Raw genomic sequence first — 17,066 nt, forward strand, 5'->3', positions numbered from 1 at the left:
CTTCTTATGCTGAAATGCTGAAATAGTAGTTTCCTGCTCACTGTCTGCAACTATTACTTGTTCCCGTACGACCTCACAATCCCTGCATTTCTGGGACTACAGTAGAATTCCAGGAAAAGAATATTGGCGTCTTTCACAAAGGCATGGGAAGTTCACACGGATCCCCGTATGCTATGAATAACTTAAGCAGATGGATATGTAGGTTTAAAAGAATAAACAATAAAACTTGACTCCTTCAGATTTTTTTAATATCACTGAGGGAAATGCTGATTTTGGTCCTAGCTCTTTGAAATGTGTTTCTTCTTTTTTCCTTGCCTGCAAAATGTGTGTAATGTGTTCTTGATTTGTTGTTTTGCTTTTAAAAAAGAAAGCAATGTATATACATACATATTTCATTAATTGATTAGCAATGTATATGTATCCTCTGACTATCAAGTGTTTCTCAGATATTAGTATGAAGGAATTGCCACAGGGTCGGCTATGAAAGCAATAATTGTACTTTTGAGTAATGCTAGGTATATGCTCGCTCCCTAGCTTAAAGAATTAAGAACTGTTGATTGCAAGTCTTTGCGCAGAACTTGGTGCATTTAAGACATTCATTTGCATTCTATTGCATATGGTACATTTATTTTGAACTGGAATAATCATGGGATTTTTCTATGTTCTCACATTCACATATCGACTGAATATGGGAAAATTAACAATGGTAGAGGCACATGATTTGCTATCTTGGCAGCTGTGAAAACTCATTATTTTAAAGCAGAAATAAACTGGAAGGTTTTGGGATATCTTATGCTTACTCAAAGTACAGACCATTTGAGATTAATAATAGTTGGAACAGCTGTATCCTTGTCACTAGAAAGCCTATAAAATAGTCACTATGATTTGCATTCTCAGATGCTAAGATTTCTTCACTGTCTGTCTAATCAGTACCAAGCTGTTCAGGCTTTTTACTTTTACTTGCTTTTATTATTCTTTGATAACAGAGAAGGAAATAAAATAAAGTGTGGTGCCCTTCATTTGGGGGAGAGAGGAAATTCCAAGTGTTCACCTAAAACTTGAACTATGGTTTATGTGTATGCGCTCTTTTACTGAAAATAAATATAATATAAAAAGTCTTCAAACGAAATACAAAAGATCATGGCAGATATAGTCCCATATCTATTTGCTTGAATCATTAAGAAAATTGATTAGTCAAAGATAGATCTCATGAAGATATATCAGGTCCCCATTTTATTCAAGTGCTTTATTATATGTTGAATCTGAGTAATCATCATTACAGCAACACTGTCAGTGGATTGAATATGTACGTTTGTGTAGCTGAGCAGTCTAGCATTCCTGATATTTAAACTATGTTTGTGACTGCCTTTTGTGCCTATGTTCAGAAACTAAGGACTTTTCTGTCACTGAAACATATCATTCAACTCTGTTTATTCATAAAAGCAACAAAATAGTTATCCTGTCCTACGATGTCTAAGCAGCAAGATATTTATTATATTATATTTATCATGTGATATTATATTATATATTATATATGTAAAATTGTAACATTGAATGTTATAATTAGAATATACCATGTTATGTCACATCTGAAAGTTTAATTTAAAAGCACTGGCTATAATCTGTCCATGTCTGTTGGACTCTTTTAAAAAACTGGTTTAAATGTTCACGTGTACAGTAGCACTTTAGGATTTTACATTGCCAAATTTATTTTATAAAAAGTTCACAAACAGGCAGCATGGCAGATTTAATAGATGGTCATTCATAAAGACTAGAAACCATGGATCTAAGTCACTCAGTCAGTGCCCTGGCATTTCTCTGTGACAGTAGATCGTAAAATTGCTTATCAGCAGAAGTTTCCATTCTGAAAACTCACACAGACCAATCATCAAATTTTAGGTATGGGTCATCAAAATAGAAAGGTATACAAAAAAAAAAAATCTGCAATGTGCATGTTATACAATTAGACTTAAAAAAAGTAAAGTTATATGAGCATTGAATGATTCTCTCTCAAGGTCCAAGCACTGTGACAAGTGCCCAGGATACAAAGATAGCTCCTGCCCTCAAGGAGCTTACTTTCTAAGGGGGACAATCATTCTGTTCCTTGCTGCTATTCAGCAGAGACACCAGAATTCATGATTCTGTGATTTCAGTTCAGAACTGTAGTCTTTCTACTATCCCTGTAGGAATGATAAATTAAAAACAAATAGAAGATGTGGTCTTATTTTAAGTGAAATTGTCATCGCGCAGGAAAAAATAATAAGTATTGCACACGAGAACCCCCAAATGCATACATTTGTCCTCTATAAATGAGGGGGGAACCCGTTAAGTCGCATGTCTCGATTACATCCAGATAGGATTACTCTTTCCTTCTTGGCTGTCTTTACTTTTGCAGGAGTTCACCATTTGGGCCGTAAGTAAAAGCGTAGCGTCTGAATAAATCATGACGGCCTTTCCCATCCTGACGCACCTCCTACTGCGTTAGTCTTAGTCTTCACACCTTTGTTTGAAAAGCCAAAGGTGTTCTGAGCTTCTTCTGTCCTCCCTGGAATTTCTTCCTGGATGTGTTCTGGAAAAAGGGAAAGGGGCTGCTTGCATTCTGTAGATTGTGGGCAAAGGCGAGAGGACTCGCGGCCGCCTTTCCTTCTCCTGCCCGTAAAGAGACCGCCCTAACCCTCTGAACTCTGGCGGCAAAGCGTCTGCAAGGAGAATGCATGTCCTTCCTGTCCTGGGCCTCCCACTGCCAGTGTCTGTTGCTTCCCCCCTAATTCCTTGTCTTTCCTCTTGGTCTGATCCTTGGCCTAGTGGATGCCGTAATGATCATGTGGCGAGATTTTCTGTTGTGCTTGATCTAACCATGTGGTTGTGAGGTATGAGTAAAACATGGTTCTGTCAAGCACCATGGAACGTCACGCAGCTTTCTACAGCATGACAAGCTGCTGAGGCTTAAATCAGGATGATACATTTCTAAAACAAAATTCTTAAAAAGAGGGTTCGGTGTATTTTGGAGATTCTGTGTAAGGTAGGGAGCCATAACTGAGTCTTGAAGACTGAATAAAGTCCAATCGACATAGAAGGGGACTTAAAAAAACCCTAAACAAAAAGATGACATACCAAGATACACGGATGTCAGTGAAAATCTTCACTCAGAGGAATAATGAACTCTGGGAGAATAAAGAGCAATAATTGTGTGATTAGCTGCGAAGCAGGCTAGATTGGCTCATAGCAGGATCAGCAGGAAATACAGCTGTGAAAAGCTCAACTTATTAATGTTATCCTATCATGTGAATCTGGTCACATTTTTCCCCCTAGTGAATTTCAAGCCCTCGCATTAACCCTCTCCTGATACCCTCGTTTCTGTGTCGTATCACAGTACTGACCACATACTGCCCAAGCTATACACTTGCTCTTGAACTGGAGACTTCTTTTTTCTTTCTTTTTTCCTTCCTTCAAAAAAAATAATAAGTATTCCAAACTTTTCGCTCAGTCTCTGTGTCTCGGTTTGACTCCTCAATAGGCACGGAAGACTATCGATCAAAATTAAGTGGAGACTGCTTTGCAGATCTGGCTTGCCCCGAAAAGTGCCGCTGTGAAGGGACTACAGTGGATTGCTCCAATCAAAAACTCACCAAGATTCCAGACCACATCCCTCAGTACACTGCAGAACTGTGAGTCCATCTCACCCTACCCAGCACCCCTCCTGAAGAACGTCCCTCCATGTCTTCATGGTGCTATATATGCCATATACTAAAAAAGTACATCTGTGTATATTACTAATAAGATTACATTACAGTAATAAGGATAAAAGGCATTAGTTCAGATGCTAAACTCCCCATGACAGTTTTTCACCAGACCATAAGAATATCCAAATAGTAGAATACTGCAGTACAGATAATTCTTAAGCAAGTACTACATATAGTTGAAAAAAAAACTGGGGATCAGACAGCTCCATCTTTTAATGAGATTTTCCTATCCTTCATGAAAATTTTCAATTTATTATTTCTATATGAATGGGTTTTTTAAAATTTGTGTCATATTTATTGGATACATGCTATACCCACATGCCCCATGATATAACCCATGTACATGGACTTTTCACATGCATTATTCCATAGGATGGACCTAACAATACTACTTGCTAATAGGAAGAAGATGAATGGGATCATAAAAGCACCTCGAAAACTAGAAATCTCCCTAAAGATAATCATGGTCCAGCTCTTTTAGGGAAAACAGACCCAGGGTGTTGGGGTACCTTGCCCAGGTTACATAGTTAGCAATTTTCAGAGTCAACCCATGAACTAGTGTCTTTTGACTCCAGATGAAAGAATTAATTTAATGGAAATTACAATGTTCTTGTTGTATTCTCAATAATTAAAATTTCTTCAAATTGATACACTTTATTATAACCATTGTTCTATGTAAATTAGTATTTTAGAGAGCATCGCAGTTCATCCCTCTGCCCCTGGGGAGAACTCAAGAAATCAGTTTTCAGTTCATTGTACAGTTAGCACTAGCAGTGCTAATGGGAGTCACTATTTGGAAATTTCTGTTAATTATGAGAGTTTAATTAGGGGAGGCTAATATGATTTTTTTAATTAACTCTTGCTTTGAGTTCAAGGGATAAAAGGCATTATGTGAATTTCAAACACTAAACTCTCAATGACAGTTTTCACCAGACCATAAGAATATCCAAATAGTAGAATATTTCAGTACAGATAAAAAATTGACAACTCATATACAAGTACTATATATAGCTAAGAAAAATGAGGATTGACAGCCCAATCTTTTAATTAGATTTTCCTATCTTTCATAAAATTTTTAAATGTATTATTTCTAATATGAATTTTTTTAAAATTTGTGTCATTTATTGGATACTGATATTTAGTTTAATCACATAACAAAGAGTGTTTCTGTTTTTAGACTCTTCCATCACTTATCTATATCACTCATTTGACATTTTATCATATATAGCCCTGTATTATCAGTTATCTCTCTATATGTGTGCTTTGTCTTTAAAACAAGACTGTAATCCCTGAAGGAAAGAACGTATACTGCTTTGACTCTCTTATGGCTCCAAGCATAAGGCCTTGTATACAGGTACTTGTTAACTGAGTTATCCTTGAGCACATTTGTACCTATATGGGTGAAGTGATTTGCACAGTCACACAGGTAATTAGTGGCAGGGGGCGGGGTGCTATTTGAACCCAGATCCTCTGCTTCCAAGTCCATTGCTAATCAGTAGCAATAGGAATCCTCACTTTGTAACTCGTTGTTTGTTTGTTTTTTCCTAGCCGTCTCAATAATAATGAATTTACCGTCCTGGAAGCGACAGGGATCTTTAAGAAGCTCCCTCAGCTACGTAAAATGTAAGCTTATTTTTTTCATGTTCTTTCCACACTATGTGCATTTCTCCTTAGCGTCTTTGAAAATTATCAAAGTGAAAAGTGCTCTCCCAGCAGATGATCACACCCTCATGAGCCAGCTCTTGCATGGAGGTCAGAGCTGACTGCTCCTGTCTCTAAGTCTAGACACGAGCAAAGGCAAGACCGATCATGGCTTCTTTGGGCATCTCCTTTTAGACTTAGACAGCTGGTCGGTTATGAAGACACAGCAGGAATGGGGCAATCTAAGCTCATCAGAAATGCACCCAGCAATGTTCTGTAACTTCCTTTACTGCTCCCCAAATCATACTGATAATGCCTCTTTTAGCACATTCAGGAAAAACATTTGACTTTTTTGGTTCATTAAACTTTCATCAGAAAATAATCAAAATCAAATGATTGGAAAACTGACTTGTTAGCTCATCTATGTCACATCATGTCCACAATTCATATCGTAAAATCATTTAACTCAGCAATTTCCAGATTAAAAAAAATCTTACTCTAGCTTTCAGCCTAAATGCTTAGGGAATAGTTCATATATTGGTTAGATGGAATGAAATTGGACATGTTCTTTTTTTAGAAATGTTAAATATTAATTTTTTTATTCCTATCTCATAACTATACATTAATTCTAAGTTAAAGGGGATATTCAGTTTCTTTTGTAGCACAATTGTTAATTTCTGAGTTAATTACTATATTGCTAATTAATATGAATTGATGGAATGAAAAGCATTCTTCTCTATTCTCTTTCACTTGGGGAAATGGGGTAGAGAGTTGGAAGAAAGACATCTCGGAAGAGGTATTGACTTACATTATTCATTCATTCATTCTCAATCAAAAGGGTCCTAAGGACCTGCTGTCCATAGAACACTCTGTGAAAGAGTAGAAAAGATGCAGAGTTTAGAAGAGATTATCCTTATGAAGCTTTATATCATAGTAACAGGATATAACCTAATCACAAATCATTATACTGTCCAAGGATATTTAGTATAACATATTTTATATTTATATGAACTCAGTCTTGGAAGGTTATTATTGACTTGGGACATCACGGTAGGCTTCCCAGTAGAGCCATCATTTAAGTTGGATCAATAAGTATTAACAAGCAAAGGGGGAGAGAGAGCAAAGGAAACAGGGTGGGCAAAAATGTGAAGGTAAAGAATTTATGGTATATTTAAGGACCGTTAAGAGTCCCCAGTATGATTGGAGCAGAGAATGTACAGACGAAAGTAACACAAAGTAATTGTGAAAGACAAAATGCTACTAAATAATGTGGGGACTTGGATATAGATGAAAAAGTGTGCTCTTACAGAAAAACACAATACTGAAAGGCCTTGACCAGAGGTTTGACATATACATATCAATACAGAAGGAAATTTGTTGTGACAGTAGGAGGGATTCAGTAAACTTTCTCTAATTCAATACAAGAAACATTTATTAACATTTCTATGTTTAAGGTACCTAGTAAGTGCTAATATTGGGAATGTTAAAGCAAGAAGAAAATAGCCCCTTTCCCTGAGGAACCTACATTATATTGGAGGGAAATGGCAAAGAATCGGATGTGTATCAGGAGGGAAAGTATGGACGATGATCCTGTGGTTTGTGCTTGAAGAATCGGTGGAATTATAGTTAAAATAGAAGTCTGGAAATTTGTCAGGTCTAACATAGAATAGGATGAATTCACTTTTAGACATTGTATTCAAGGGGGATAGAGCTATTCAATTGGCAGCCGGATATGAAGAACAAATATTCAGGAAAGAGATATGAGACGAGATAAAAAGATTTAGGAGTCATCTTAGAGTTAATTGAACCCATGGAAAATGATGAAATTACCCAGATATAAACCAAAGGTCATGGATGGAGGGATCAAGAGAGGTTACATGGTTTAAGTAAAAGAGCATTGAGTTCCGAATCCAGGGAAGAATAGGTTTGAATTCTATCTCAGGGCTTACTAGCTATGTGACCCATGGTCGCCATACTTTAGCTCTTTCTGTTTCTTCATCTATAATATATAAATAATATTGCCCATAGTATCTATCTTAACATTTTTTAGTCAAGAAGCATTTGATAAGGATTTACTATGCTAAGTCACACAAATATAACAAAAAAAAGAGGCAATCTCTGCTCAAGGATCTTATATTCTAACATAACACATGAAGGGAAACTGAAAAGTGGAGGGAGAAGAGGAGGAAGATACCCAGCAGGGTACAAGGTAGCAAATCCAGAATCAGAAGCTAAAAGAATGAAGGAAGGCCGGTCTGAGCCCTTCCTCAGCTTGAAGGTTCTAGGAGGAACTCACCCATGAAGAAAGGGCTTCTAAGGATAGAGGAACCTTCCCGAATGAAAAAACAGCTCAGGCATGGTGGCAAGTATGGAAAGTCAGATGTGGAGCCAGGAGGGAAATGAAAAATAACTTGCTTCTTAGGTCCTTAAAAGTAAATTTTCACATAGACGATTATATAAAAATACATATATGCATGTGTAAACCAACATATTTATATAAAATATAACATAAATATTGATTTAAACATATATGTGCATTTTATATGTATGCATATGTGTGTGTCACCCATTATTACGCCTCGTGAATATTTCTTTTTGTTCAACAAAGATTTCCTGATCATTTACCAATTTTATTGTGGTGACTATAAAGGTATAAAAGATAGGCCTTGTCTTTGAATAAAAAAAATCTTACATGCCATGTTGGAAACAAAGTGTAATCAAGATTTTTGTTATTTTTGTTTTGACCATTTTTTCTCTTGTCTTTTCTCATGTAGGATAACATAACTCTTTGAAGTCCAGTTTTGGCAATTTTATTCAGAGTTAGGAGGGTGGAACAAAGCAATCCTGAAAAGTTTTGTGACGTTTCTAGAGTGGGGGGAGAGAGGGAAGGCAAGAAGGAGGGAGAGAGAGAGATACATATAGACATACATACATGGATAGGTGAATATAGAAATATAGATAAAGTATGAATTAACTCTTCAGTGTTATTTCTGACGCCCGTTAATAATCATGAAGGAAATCCTCAACTGTTTCTCTTTGTCACGTTGATCTTCATTTAGAAACTTCAGCAACAATAAGATCACAGATATCGAAGAAGGAGCATTTGAAGGAGCCTCTGGCGTAAATGAAATTCTTCTCACTAGTAATCGATTGGAAAATGTTCGCCATAAGATGTTCAGGGGATTAGAAAGCCTGAAAACTCTGTAAGCATCCTTGTTTTCACTCTTAACTTTTTTGGGGAATAATTGTTTTTCTCACAAATGGTGCTGACTTAAAACAAGCAAACATTCATTCAGCAGCTACTTATTACACACCTACTGTGTCCTGGAAGAGGTACAAAAATTGATGGGTAATTTAGCAAGAATTTGTTAATCTTGTAATACCTGTGCTAGGTACTAAGGAGACAAAGATGGAAATTAATGTAATCCCTATTTTCAATGAGCTCATAATTTAGTAGGAGAATAAAACATTATCTTGCTGAGTTGTTGTCATGAAATCACATGATTATGTGGAGATATTCTTGAAGTCTATGCCCAGTAGATCGCAACTTAAAACAGTCCTACCAAGTGCAAGAGTATTTAAATATGTGCCTGCTGATGAACGGTAGGTTTCTTATTTTTAGAGAGAGAGGGAGAGAGAGGGAGGGAGGGAGAGGTGGATAGATAAAGAAATAGAGATAGATAAATAGATAGATAGATGATATATAAACAGCCAAACCATTTATTAAGCACATATTGTATTCCTGGTACGGTGATAAATAGTGCTGGGTGTACAAATATAACCAGGAAAGATAGTCCCTGATTTCAGGGAGCCTACATACTAATGTAGAAACAGCACATAAAAGGGAAGATAGAAAGGGGTGAGATATGGATGGATGGCATGGTATAGAGATGGCCAGGAAGTGAATTGATAGCCTGTTTCCTGGCAAGATAAGGACCAGGCTGGCTAAATTCAGAAATGCCCATCCTAAGGTAAGCTAGAGCATGATTAATTTGTCAGCCACAGAAATCATAGAGGACCATTTATCAAGGCCAGTGGTCTGATCAGCACTTCTTTTTTACAGGACCTCTGATTAATTCGTGTTGGAAACGTCTGTTTCCTGAATGTGATCTAGGCCACTGCTCTCCTCCTCATCAGTCCTGTGTGTAGCTCATTTGCACCAATGGTACCGGTCCATGAGGCGTGGGAAGCAGACCTATAAGGCTGCTTCCTTCTCGCTTCCCTCTCTCCTTCCTGATGAGTGCAGTGTTTTTGAAGATTCCCCATCTAATTTAAGGACTGAGGCAGGGTATCAAATCACAATGAGACTTTGAGAGCACCTCCTAGCCTAGGTCTGATACGTCCAGCCTTTAGCTGGCCTCCTTACTCGTGTTAAATATCAGGAAAGTCCTGGTCCCCATAAGTATGGGTTTCTTGGTCCTGGCCTCCTTTAAGCCGGGCCAGGTAGCTGGGACCATGATGGCTGATGGACGCTTCATAAAACAGACTGGCCTAAACTTCCACGCCCATGTTAACTGGGGGGAGGCTTTCCCGTTATTCCAGTTCATCTGAGCAGACATGATCATACCTGATCTGATGCCTGGGTGCTTACTGTGAGACCCATTGTTTCCCACTGAGCCTGGGCATTCCAGGGAGGAGCCCAGCACACGGTTTCCATGGCAGCACCATCTGCCGCAGGTGCATTAGGAGTTGAAGGTGCTTCTGGAATCTAGCCACCAGGTAGAGCGATGTGTACGCATTAAAATTCATTCTAGGCCCTAACCAAAGGCAAACGAGGTGGCTGGGTGTGCAGTGGCTCTGGAGTCCAGAGTACCAGAGCCTAAACCCCCTTCTGCCTCAGTTTCCTCATCTGCAAAACAGGGATGGTAATTGCATCTGTGATTTGGGGGAAAAAAGTCCCCAAACTGAACCATGATGACATAATTCCTTTCTGGGTACAGTTTCCACTAAGATGGCTTCTGAAGTCCCTTCCAGCCCAGAGATTCTTTGATTCTAGATGGCAACCTTTTCAGAAGACTGAAGATAAATTTTAAGCTACAACGCCTCCTTATTTCAGAGACAGGGAACAGCCAAACTAGGTCCACCCACTAGTACTTGCTTTTAACAATATCTATTCAAAATGGCAGAGCGAATAAATTCCCAGGCATCAGATCTGGAAGAATCATATGGAATACTCTGCCTTTGTGACTACAGACAAACCATCAAGTTCCAAGCGCCTTGGGTGTCCTCCCAAGACTTACCTATTAAAACACATGGGACTTGCTGCTGATAAAATCTCATCCATTTTATGTATTGTATAATGATATAAAGACATTTGACCCTTTACTGTGTTTACTTCAATCCCCATGAAGTCAGGATCCCAGTTCATTTCACTAGTTGAGATGGATTCTCTAGGTACGGGAATGTTCTAAATGCATCTCAAAGAAGTGCAATCATCCCTTTGTTAAAATATTTTACTGTATTATATCATTTTTTTAGTGGCATGAACAGGAAAATTGGTTTTTTTTTAATGGTGCAGGAATATATGAAGAATATCACAAATAATCAGCCAAAATTTTGCCTCTTAAAAGATTTCTCAGTCAAGAGATAAACAATTCAGCTGCTTTATGGGCAGAATCACTTTTGTTGCACTGTTATAAAAAGCTCATTATAAGAAATCATGATTGCAGAAGCATAGTAATAGTAATATATGGTAATAAACATTGGAATTCTAATAATGAAATTCTTATAATCAAGTATAATTCTTTTTATGACAGCAGACCTGGAAATAAGAGTGTGGTTATGACTGTATTAAACTCAGGCATAGTACCATTTTTTGCAGTTTTTCACTAATAAGCACCTAGCTAGTTGCTAATAAATATACTTCTCATTAATAAATTATACAGATTATCATAATGAAATGCTATAGCTTGGACTTGCTCTTTATTTCTATTAGATATTATGTCAATATGATTATTTCTGTAACAATGTCCATTCCTTTCCAGGATGTTGAGAAGTAATCGCATAACCTGCGTAGGAAATGATAGTTTCATCGGACTCAGTTCTGTACGTTTGCTTTCTCTGTATGACAATCAGATTACGACAATTGCTCCAGGAGCCTTTGATACCCTCCATTCCTTATCCACATTGTGAGTATCGATGGTAACGTCTTGGTTGAACTAGACAATTAAATATTTACTTGCATATTTTCAATAATGTCTCAGTAGCAATATGAAAGCCTTATGAGACATTGATAATAATTTAAAAAAAAAGAATGATGGAAAATTTAGTATCTTAGATACTACTTATGCATTTTTCTTTCAAAGTGACAAACTGATGAATTTTGCTTATTTTCACTCTAAAACTTGTCTTCCATATAAAAATATAGATCATTTCTTTTAATCAAGTAGAAATGTAACAATATTGATGAATAATTCAGTCTAACCAATGGAACTATTTCTACATCTTATAAACATGATGCTACTGAAATGGAGGCAGTCTTGAGATATTCCCCACCCCCAGAATATGACCTTGACTAAGGTATTTGAAATGTAAATAATACTGATTAAGTTGGTCATAAAAGTAGTTCCCAATGCAGAGGTATACTAAAAAAGGAATCTTAAAAGCAGGGGAAGCCATGTTGGATTTAGGGTTGCAGGACTTGTTTCCTAATCCCAGCTCTGGTATTGACCAAAGATGTCACCTAGAGAATGGGACTCTTTTCTCTCTCATTCTTGGGCACCTGACTCTTAAAATAAGGAAGTAGAGCAAAAAACCCTCAAAGATCTCTATCAACTCTAAAATCTATGGTCCTAAGTCATCTGATAGTAGGCTTGGGAAGCAAATCATTAGTGAAATATTTCCTAGAGTTTAGTGAAGAAAAAAACTTTTTATAACCTTAGGAAAAACAACTGGGGATGAAAGTGTTATTGATGCTCAGAGAATATTTGTGTATATTGTACTTCTGACTTAATTCATACCTTGCATGGTCCACATGTTAGTGTTAGAAATGATTAATTTCCAAGCAGTGGTTTGCATCTAAATATATAGTTATAATTTAATGGGTGGGAAATAAAGGTTACTGGAGAAGATGGAAAAGAAAAAAAAAAAAAAAAAACCTTGTTTCTCATAGCTCAAGTCACTAACAGAATTATTTCCGAGGGGAGCATCCATCAGTAAAGCACTTAATCCTCTTTCCACATAAAATGTGACATTTTACACCTAGTGACTAATTTGTGCATATTAAAGATGGCATGTTTATAAATAATGGAATTGTCAATAGGTTTGTGTTCAAGTGGTGAGATGCCAAAAGTATTGGGATTTGTAGAAGTAAATTCATTTTTATAACTGGCATGTAATCAACTCAGCTGTCACTTTAGATGGGAAACCTATTCTCTGGAGCAAATAAGAGATGGAAATCTTGAGATGACAAATTAATGAAATAGCTGTTGTCAGGTTAAACCCAATAATATAAAGTAATCAGCCTTCATCTTTATATTGAATTACCGCATTATCAGTGCAGGATAGTTTGACAGCAAGTCAGATCTCAGACAAGTTTAAATTACTTCTAAATGAGATATATCAAGATACATTGCATAAATCCAAAATTGCTGCCTTCAACTTTATTTTTTTGTATAGAATCACTTGAAGGATTTTCTTCTGGGATTTTTTTTCTCCCCCAAGTATAAATGGAATGTTTGAGTCAGGGAAAATAAATCTAGTATGTGGTATATACCTATGTATAAATGAGAGAGGGGAAGAATATCAAAACAGAGAGAAGCAGTTCAAAAGATTTTTCCTCAATTCTCTTCCTTGCTTTCTATAGTTTTCCTTTCACAGGAACTAAAACAATGGGCTCTGGGAAAGTCTTTCCTCTTTATATTAATATGCTGTGCTTTGTGAGAAAATAAAGTTGTCCTAACTAAACTCTGTCTTGTTTACATATGGTTCTCAGAAACCTCTTGGCCAACCCTTTTAACTGTAACTGCTACTTGGCTTGGTTGGGAGATTGGCTTAGGAAGAAACGCATTGTAACAGGAAATCCTCGATGTCAGAAACCTTACTTCCTAAAAGAGATTCCCATCCAGGACGTTGCAATTCAGGATTTTACTTGTGATGATGGTAAGAAATACAGATGTTCCTTCATGCATTTTCATTCGTTGGATGTTCATGTGGTCTCATTTATCATGAGCACTTTTGTATCATAATTATTTGCTTCTATATCCTGTCCCATACTAAACTGAAATTCTGGGAGATCAGGAACAGTGTCTTAGCTAAACCATTTCTCTAAAGCCTAGTCCTTGGTACGATGCTAGAAACAATGGTTGAATAGAATTGATTCAGGGAGTGTTTTTCAGGGCCTACTATGTAGACCACATATTTGGTCAATGAAACTTTCACATGGCTGGATCCTTCGCTTTCATGTCGACAAAATCATGCAAGGTAATATTCAATTCAGCAAATATTCCCTTCCAGTGATAAGGTCACATATCTAAGCAGCTAAAGTATATATCCAGAATTGCTGGCTCTTTTAAAACTCCGCGGGCTATATTTTTACATATGATTTGGCTTGATTTGGCTTCTGAATATTTAAGAGATCACTTTTTAATATTTATACTGCTGTATTGGCAGTGTGGCCTAGAACTCTTGCAAAACAGATTCACATCTAAGTCCCAGCTCTCTGCCAATAACGATGTCAACTTAAACAGGTCTTCAGACCTCGGTTTCTGCTGTGATACTTCCAAATTTCAGTGGGTCCACCACCTCCTGAATACAGTTAATTTGATCAAGATGGCAGTACATCCAGGACATCTCATCTTAGGAGCCTTTTAGTTTCTTGATGTGAAAGGAAGATAGGATACCACAAAATTCTTCCAGCTTTCAGAAATTTCCTGATTCTACCGTGGTGATTATCTATGTAATTAACATAGATTCAAAACTACTTTATTGTCCCAGTGATTTGAAATGATTTTTTGAGCTATTCCTTTGGGGCACCTTCAGCAAATCATCATACTTTGTAAAGCAGGAACAATAATAATAATTGAATTGCTTGACTCGTAAGGTTACTGTGAAGAAACCATTTTGTAAATCTGTAGGAATCGTACACATGTGAGCTGCTGTAGCTGTTACTGAAGCTTCTTTATCAAAGGATTTTTTAAAAAGGAAAATGTTGATTAAGCTAACAATATATGTATCTATGTATAGTGAAAATTAAATCATAACCATGTTTCTAACAACTAAGATGTTAATCCATGTAAGATGTAAGTTCATGGTTCTGATCTTGGCTCTATCATGATGTGACCTTTGGAAGATTAATTAAACTCTCCACCTTAGGGGCATCACTTGCAAAATAGAGATAAATATACTTGCCCTACCTATTTCATTTAGTTGTTACAAAGAGAAAATGAGATATATAATATGTGTGACAACATGTTACAGGCTATCTAGTATAAATGGAAAATTATCATTAGTAGTAACACTGTCATTATTGGCAAATTAAACACCAGTTGTTGATTCTTTCATCTAGTTATTTTTGAAAATTCAGCATAGAATAATGCACATAGAGAAAGTAGTTGACATTATGTTCCTGCCAGGTCCTAATTAGTGTAAAAAATGAAGCCAATGAAATGGTCAGATAATTTGAATTCACAGTGAAATTTTATTGGGCTAGAAATAATTTCCATATTTTATTTTGGAGTAGTTTAGATTTGAATATTGGGATTCACTAGTTTTACTAACTGGAATCTAGCTATACTTTTCTTCTTCCTGATCTTTTTTTTTTAGTTTGTATAATTTTCTATAAATCCTAGTTCTACTTTTCTCCTTCCTGATCTTTTTAAAAATTTAATTCGTATAGTTTTCTATAAATCTTTTTCTTACAATTCTTACCAAAAAAAATCTCTTTTACCTCTTATAAGTAGCTAAATAAACAAATTATCACATTGGAATCTATTATAGATATTTTTGGTCTCTTTAGAGTTTTGCTTTAAAAGGTTATAAACAAAAAGATTATGTAAAATACCTGGTGTCTTTTGAAATGTAATATATGTAAATAGCATAAGTGTTCCTTGGTATTTAATGATCTGTGTCTTTGGAGATCCTGTGGTGCAAAATGGTAGTGTTTGTTAAATAGAATTAAATAAATTAAGTCCCTGTTGGCTCTAAAGCCATTTTTAAAGATATAAAACTGAGCATATTTGTGTTTCCTCTGGCAAATCAGGGAATGATGACAACAGCTGTTCGCCACTGTCCCGCTGCCCAGCAGAATGTACTTGCCTCGATACCGTGGTCCGATGTAGTAACAAGGGCCTGAAAGCCTTGCCTAAAGGAATCCCAAAAGATGTCACCGAACTGTAAGTGAGCCCCATGCTTTCCTTTCCTTAAGTCTACGGGGACATTCTCCCAGGTTTTTGTCATATTTGTGTTGAACACAGAGGGCTCGTGAACCAACCAAATGGAATTCCTTGGGTTCCACCTGGAAATAGTAAAGGAAAATAACGAGAGGATGGAGGGGCAGAAGAAAAACACATTGTCCACCGCGTGTCCCTTCATGTTAGAGCAATCAGCTGTGTGTAATGGAGAGTTGCCATGGTTCAGTTTTTTGGTTGTGTCTGGCTCTTCATGACCCCTTTAGGGTTTTCTTGGCAGAGATTCTGGAATGGTTTGTCATTTCCCTCTCCAGCCCATTTTACAGATGAGGAAACAGAGGCAGACAGGGTTAAGGGAATTGCTCAGGGTCACATGGCTAGGAAGTGTAGAGTCCAGATTTAAACTTTGAACTGTGAGTTTTCTTGATTCTGGCCTGGTGCTCTGGGTACCATGTCAACTAGCATCCCTGTAAGGGAAGACCCACAGGCCAAGTAAGCTGATTTAAGTCTTGGCTGTGGAAGCCATATTCTAGTTCTGTGACAGTAGTAAGTAATTTAGCTTCTTTTTTTAGTAGTAAAAAGAGAGGATGATTTCCAAGCCTCCTTTCACTTTAAACATTCCATGTATTTGTTTTCAAAATGGGAAAAGAGCAGCTGGTTAAGAAGATGGTATCTGAGAAGAGAATTTGGGAGGAAAGGTTCCCAGATGGGGCTGCTAAGAAGGCATCCCCTGAGGTCTTTAAAATGCTATCAAAAGGTCCTTAAACTGAAGTTGGGGGGGGGAGAGGGAAGAAAACTTCCTAATTACAGCTTCAAAGCTACATGGTATTGAATAGCAACAATGGAGAACGAAGGCCCGCAGGAGAGAAGAGCCTGGGAAACAGAAAGACCCAATAATAAAACGCATGACCTCAAATTTCTGAATACAACTGCACAGAATATGGTCAACAAGACTGATGTGTCTGGAGTTAGAGGGCCTTAATTGGCCATCAGTTAGTCAATCAGCATTTATCAAGCAGCTGTTGTGCATTAGGCATTGTGCTGACTGCTGGGATACAAAGAAAGGCCAAAAACAGTGTCCAGTCTAAGAATGTTGCTCTACCCGCGGCAGCTAGATGGCATAGTGGACAGAACCTCCTGAAGTCAGATGAGAACTTGAGTTCAAATCCAGTGTCAGACACTTAAGGCATTCTAGTTGACTTAACCCCAACTGCCTAAGGGAAAAAAAAAAAAAAAGAAAAGAAAGAAAGAATATTGCTCTGCGATGTAATGGGAGAGACAATGTCCCCATTATCCCTTATGGGAGTAATTAGATTAGATTAAATAAATTTATTGT

At 37.0% G+C, this 17,066-nt stretch overlaps 1 protein-coding gene across 2 annotated transcripts in view; it reads left to right on the forward strand.

Moving 5' to 3' along the window:
• SLIT2 (slit guidance ligand 2) overlaps positions 1-17,066 on the forward strand; it is a 335,837-nt gene that overhangs the window by 240,947 nt on the left and 77,824 nt on the right. For both annotated transcript variants that reach the window (XM_051967476.1, XM_051967477.1), the window contains 6 exons: positions 3,518-3,668; positions 5,292-5,366; positions 8,444-8,587; positions 11,369-11,512; positions 13,318-13,484; positions 15,583-15,715. In XM_051967476.1, coding sequence (XP_051823436.1) covers positions 3,518-3,668; positions 5,292-5,366; positions 8,444-8,587; positions 11,369-11,512; positions 13,318-13,484; positions 15,583-15,715 — 814 coding nt within the window. The remainder of the gene's footprint in view (positions 1-3,517; positions 3,669-5,291; positions 5,367-8,443; positions 8,588-11,368; positions 11,513-13,317; positions 13,485-15,582; positions 15,716-17,066) is intronic.

The sequence above is a fragment of the Antechinus flavipes genome, chromosome 6 (assembly GCF_016432865.1).
Source record: "Antechinus flavipes isolate AdamAnt ecotype Samford, QLD, Australia chromosome 6, AdamAnt_v2, whole genome shotgun sequence".
Lineage (NCBI taxonomy): Eukaryota > Metazoa > Chordata > Mammalia > Dasyuromorphia > Dasyuridae > Antechinus > Antechinus flavipes.